General features: G+C 37.1%; 1 protein-coding gene across 1 annotated transcript; it reads left to right on the forward strand.

Moving 5' to 3' along the window:
• Positions 1-712, forward strand: LOC108037153. Its single transcript, XM_017113664.2, has 3 exons — positions 1-154; positions 266-377; positions 433-712. The coding sequence occupies exons 1-3, from the start codon at positions 139-141 to the stop codon at positions 683-685; spliced, it is 381 nt and encodes a 126-aa protein (XP_016969153.1). The 5' UTR covers positions 1-138; the 3' UTR covers positions 686-712.
• The last annotated feature ends 5,665 nt before the right edge of the window (positions 713-6,377 follow it).

Raw genomic sequence — 6,377 nt, forward strand, 5'->3', positions numbered from 1 at the left:
TAAGAGTTATCTAACACCGCAAAAATAAAAATCTATCTCTCAGTTTATACAAATATTCGCCTACTTTTTTGCGATGGACCATGAATAATTACTAAATAAACCATACTAAATCCTTTTTGTGCTCGTAGCAACTGTCCAATGGATATGAAATTTGGTATGTGACAGGAAATTGATTAAATATAACTACGAGTGCTTAAATATATTACACCTGTTTAGTAACTTGCTTGTTTTAAAGAATAACAATTGCATTTTTTTGATTTTTCAGTTCTAAAGATATATCCACTACTATCTCCATCTCTAATTTTCCATCAATGCCTGCAGGGCTCAGATGATGATGATGAGGCCCCCCTTCCATACAATTTCTTCTGTTCTTCTTGGTTAGTGCGTGTGTGTGCGTCGATTATTTAATTGATAAAGATTTCCACATTCCAGCGATGCCAGAGGGAAGCCAAACAGTGGACATGGGGGAACGCCGTCTCGGTTTATCCTGTCGCACAGGATCGGATCCCGACCTCATATCGAATCTCCGTTGCACAATGCCATCCACTTTCGATATACTCCGATCCACCCCAACTACCGACCACGGAACCAGCTGAACCATCTGAAATATCCAAAAGTGCACTGGAATAAGGAACTATATTTTGGTTTAACAATAATAGATTTTATATTCCCTTTAGATTTATAAAGGATTTGCTCAGAAATCGTTAAAATACAATATGAATAGTTCGTTATTGAATATTCCAAGATCTTTATTTAAGCTATTCTATATATAATTTCCATATCAACACTAAATTTTACCTCCATTCTCTATATTGTAAACCTATTGTAAAATATATATAATATTACAAAATATATATAGCTTAATAGTTTTTAGTTATTTTTTTCAATGTTTCGATGGTACTTTGAATTCCATCGGGAAACATGAAACCCGAAACCTTTCACCGTCATTTGCAGTGCGTTCTTGTGGTAAGGTGCTCTCGACACGCACACTCCCTTACCTTAAACACACACACTAGCACATAATAACACCAACACACTGATAAGACGAGGAGTGCTCAACCTGCCAACACTTGTGGATTGCTTCGATCTGCGATCACTTTTTTCATCCCTTAAGTGCACACTTGGGATTTCATATCCATCATTAGGGGAACCATGTAACAGGGTATATCAGATGGATGGATCACTAGGAAACAGGGATCCATTGCTGCGAAATTATAATGACATGAATTAATGTCCTTTTCACAAACATCACAAAACTTTAAAACAATTTAATAAAATTTGTGTTACGCATAACAAATCTAGAGTAACTTCATTATAGAAAATTTTACGTTCCACTTAGAATGTGCAAAATATTAATTAATAAAGGGAACCCAAAGATTATGCCATATTTTTAGCCAAATCTAGAGTCACTTCATTATAGAAATTTTATCCTATCTACTGAAAGTCCCAAAGAATGTGAAAAATATAAATTCGTATTGCAAACAAAAAAGTTTTATTAAGATAGGTAAGGGGAACCTAAAGATTATGCCATATTTTTAGCAATCTTAATGTTTTGAATAAGTATGCTTTCAAAATGACCCTTAAACCGGTATACCTAGGGTATCTTCCCAGTCGATAATCCTCGTCCCATGTTGCCCCTCCATCAGCTTGGTCGTTCTGCTTGGCTACGCTGCGTTTGGGCGCTAAGTTGGAACGATTCTGGGCTGCCATAATCCTAACCAGCAAAGCAAACGTCGCCAGAGATCGATATTTGAGCGTTCTTGAGCCCTGAGGTTCCTTTTCGATTCGATCAGTTTTCCGTTTTGGGCCTTTGTTCTCTGGGCACTCTCTTCCATAACTTCGAATCCAGACATTCGGGCAGGTTTCCCACGGTTTCTTCTTTCCTTTTAGCTGGGTGCACATTTCATATCCTGCAGACGCACAACTGTTAGGGCAAATCCTAAATGCGTGCGATGGCGGCAAAAATCTTACAATTACCCATTGTTGCCCAAGGGGAAAATGTGTAACAATTAGGCCAAGGCTCGAATTCAGGTCGAGGATCATTGCACAGGATCTCTGCGTAATATCCTTTTCAGCTGAAATCGAAGAGGAACACAATTCAATTGAGTTTAGGAAAGAGTGTAACGAAAAGGATCTGCCGCTACATCTTCCTGGCTCTTTATTTGCCTAATCCTGAAAAATTACAAAATGTTATGTGGGTGGTTTCGAGGGCGGACCCTATTGGATCCGCTTCTGCGGGGTGGGAAAGTTGTGTGCTCGGATACACCCTCATAAACCTCTTGGATAAAATTAATTATTGGGGAAACAATAAGGAGAAATAAATTGCTTTAAAAACTAATTAGCCAATTTGATAAAATACCGCTACACCATTTATTAATTACCAGGTCTATTAATATGCTTAATGTAATGCTATATATTAACTTCTGTAATCTGTGAGGTGGTCAAAAAAATAATTTTAGATTCCTCTAATCTTCGATTTTAATCTTTGATCAAATGTTTCCATTTAAACACCCTTCCTAATTAGAAATCAAACACTTTATTTGGTCTTATTTATGATCGCTAAAAGAAGTCTTTATAAATTTATTAATTTGAAAACTTTAAAAACGATTTCCCTATAACATTCTGATTCAGATATTTCCGCTCCAGACATCCATTTGTTTGTTCTTGTTTCACTAGACTTACACCTACTACACCTTCGAACCACCACTCCCCCCCACTTCCATCACTTATTTCAGTTTAGTAATTGGCAAATTACCAACAACAAATAAAAGGGGCAAAAAGCTAAGAACAAGAAGCAAACTCGCGTCTGGAAATACTTCCGCATCGGGAGGCGACTTTGTCAGGCTGCGACCAGACTTATTTATAGATCTGGGACTATACCATATAGTGCAGGGCATATATCAAATCGCTGGCTGTCTGGCGGGTCTCCTCACCATATATATGTATGTTCTTTTATTTATGTGCGGGCATATCTGTGTTTTGGTGTCTGATTCTAGAGCACAAGTGGATGCCACTTGGCTGCCTCTGGACATTGGCATTCTATTTTAATGAATTATCTGCACTTAGGCATCGAACTAAGAACTAAGAACTAAGAGCTGTGACTATAGCGATCACCCAAGGAAATCGAGGGGAGCTGCACAGAAATGTGGAGAGTGGGAGGTGGAATACCAGAAGTACTACTTGCAATGCAATGGCAAAATACAGACGTACAAATGCTGATTGGCTCAATTGGACGACTATTTGAACTCTGACCCCGTCCGATCCTCATCTGCGGCTCTTCCTCTTCTTCCTCCAGCGCCCCCACCATATTCTTCCACATTTCCCACCCTTTCACCCTGCCATTTCCCGCTGGGCGACGCACCATGACCGAAGCTACTAATTTGGGCCAGTGATCGTCGTTGTGGCGATCACTTGGAAACGTCGTCATCATCGTAGCTATCGATGGAAAAGACACCAGTCGGGGCACTTACAAAAATACACTTTGCAGATTCTTTTAATATTTCATTTAAGACAGTTGGTAATTATTGGAAAAAAGCGGTGTTAAAAATCAATTCGTGTTTCAAAAATATATACTAAATTTAACAATGAATTTAACTGAGAACTAAGAGTTGTGACTATAGCGATCAGCCAAGGATTGGTTTGATTAGAATAGGTATAATAAATCTTTTGTACTATGTAAACATATCATTCTTTACATCTCATTTATTATAGATGTTCACAATTTTATAGAACCTTATCGGAATAAAAATAAAATGACAAAGTTCTGAATAACTGTGGTTTTTTATACCCTTGCAGAGGGTATTATAATTTCAGTCAAAAGTTTGCAACGCAGTGAAGGAGACATTTCCGACCCTATAAAGTATATATATTCTTGATCAGCATCACCAGGAGAGTCGATCTAGCCATGTCCGTCTGTCCGTCCGTCTGTCCGTCTGTCCGTCTGTCCGTCCGTCTGTCCGTCTGTCCGTCCGTCCGTTTCTACGCAAACTAGTCCCTCAGTTTTAAAGCTATCTGCTTGAAACTTTCCCAAAAGTTGTCTTTCTATTGCAGGTAGTATATAAGTCGGAACGAGACGGATCGGGCCACTATATCATATAGCTGCCATATAACTGAACGATCGGAAATGCCATAACTTTGGTGTTTTTAAAGTTAGGAAGTTGGGATTTTCTATGAGTTTTATTTTTGGCCAATTAATCCGACCTACCGAATTTCATAAGGATCGGACGACTATATCCTATAGCCGCCATATAATTGATTGATCGGAAATGCCATAACTTTGGTGTTTGTAAAGTTATCAAGTTGGGATTTTCTATGGGTTTTATTTTTGGCCAATCAATCCGACCTACCAAATTTCATAAGGATCGGCCGACTATATCCTATAGCTGCCATATAACTGAACGATTGGAAATGCCATAACTTTGGTGTTTTTAAAGTTAGGAAGTTAGGAAGGACTTTTTAAGAGTATTAAGAATATATGAATATATGAATAATTTTGAAGAATATAATTTACAGAATATTCTGCAAGGGTATATCAACTTCGGCTCCGTCCGAAGTTAGCTTTCCTTTCTTGTTTTCTTTTGAATAAATGCAAAATACTTTCTTGAACTGCAGAACTACAGTACTAAAGTTTTGATTTCCTTTAATGTGTGTTATTTTCTTTAGGATATTAATAAATGAATTGTCTGTTGGGGTAATGGATTTTCTTCAAGTGCATGGCCACGGAACTGAGGGGCGGGCGTGGAGGGCGTGGGCGGGGTCGTCCGGCTGGTCGCCGTTTATGGGCATTTGACTTGAAATGTCAACGTTAACGCTGCTCGGGGAGAAACTGGTTAACCAACTGAGGCGACTCGAGACCCAAAGCGGATGCAGTGCAACTGAGCGCATCTTTAGACCCAACGACCAACAACCGACCAACCTGACGAGGAACCCATCCCCTGCCCCCTTTTCCAAACAGATTTCCAGTCGCAACAGAGCGGAAACGTTCCAACAATTTATAATTAAAGATTGCCAACTGGTTTCCATGAAGATTCAAGATTTATGGGATCGAAAACACATATCAACTAGCACCTCGATACATTTCGTATTACAATAGGAGGCTTTTTCTCAGGCGCGTGGCGCTTATTTTTTTCGGACAGGGGGGCGCATACATAATTATTTAAAATAGTTGAGAGCATTATCATACACTGATTACACTTTCAGGTATTTTCCTATCTATATAGATAGTACTAAAAAGCCAACGTTCGTTTATACGCGTAAATTTTATAGATTTTCAATGATGACTATCGACCGATTACTTAAATACAAAAAACTATAGGGAAAAAGTGTTAATTTTAAAATCATACAAGTGGCAAACGTTTGAAATTGCTTTATGGCTAAAACCCCTGTTTTTCGACGCCCTGGGCTGTCCTATCAGCATGATGTAGAAACTTTTGTTTAAACTTTATCTTTTATTGATTAACAACTAAATCGAGCGCCCCACGCGAATTCGAAGCCGCCCACAGCCATCGACTTCCTATTGAGTTGTTTCGTAGTAAACTGGGTGGATTTTTAAATATTTAAATTATTACCTTCGAGAGGTTGTGGTTTCTTTTGTGGCCAAGGGAGTGTAAAGAAATCTGTTAGTATTTACGCACCTAATGATTTGTTTGTGGTATGTACATACACAAGTCAAAGTACAATAGCATAGTATAGTATAGTATACCCAGATTAGGAAAATAAAAAGCATTCTTTAATGCGAATATTGTGAAATAATTCTGGAATTTAATGGCACAACTAAGGCTCTTTAGCCTTGGCTTCAGTTTAATATTGATAATTTTGTTCTTGTGAAATTTTTCTTAAATAATACATTTTTTTGATATTTGTTTTTTCTTTTCTTAGGTAAGGTAAGATTTTGATTGTAGGATTTTAAATTTAATTTGTATTATTAATTATCAATATTTAAGATATAATTACTATGGACTGTTATTTCCATAATTCATTTATAAATTTATGTACATTTATTTATGCTTTGCTGTTTTAAGAAATCATACTTATTTAATTAAAAACGTTCTTTTTGCTAATGTTTTAAATAAATTTTACAAAACAACATTTTAAAAAACATCACAGTCTGCATTGCAAATACATTTTTAATAACAACAAAAATATTAGTTTTAAAAATTATAAAAGACAATCCAAAATTTATGACAACCTCCACTGTACTTTAAATATATATGTCTCCGATTAAAGATATAAATCTTGGACAGTTAAACGGATCAAGACTTCCTTAAATAATTATCTTATTTTCGTATTCTTCAAAAGGCGAGCAAAAGAGAGAAAACCCGCTCTTTTTTCTCTCTTCCTCTTTGTGCTCTTTCACCGTTCAGTCGACGCATGCGCTG

Source organism: Drosophila rhopaloa, unplaced genomic scaffold, assembly GCF_018152115.1.
Source record: "Drosophila rhopaloa isolate 14029-0021.01 unplaced genomic scaffold, ASM1815211v1 contig_2, whole genome shotgun sequence".
NCBI lineage: Eukaryota > Metazoa > Arthropoda > Insecta > Diptera > Drosophilidae > Drosophila > Drosophila rhopaloa.

Bases quoted from the DNA above. Each gene is read 5' to 3' on its own strand.
- LOC108037153 (XM_017113664.2), top strand. The intron at 378-432 runs GTTAGTGCGTGT...TCCACATTCCAG, and splicing joins AATTTCTTCTGTTCTTCTTG to CGATGCCAGAGGGAAGCCAA.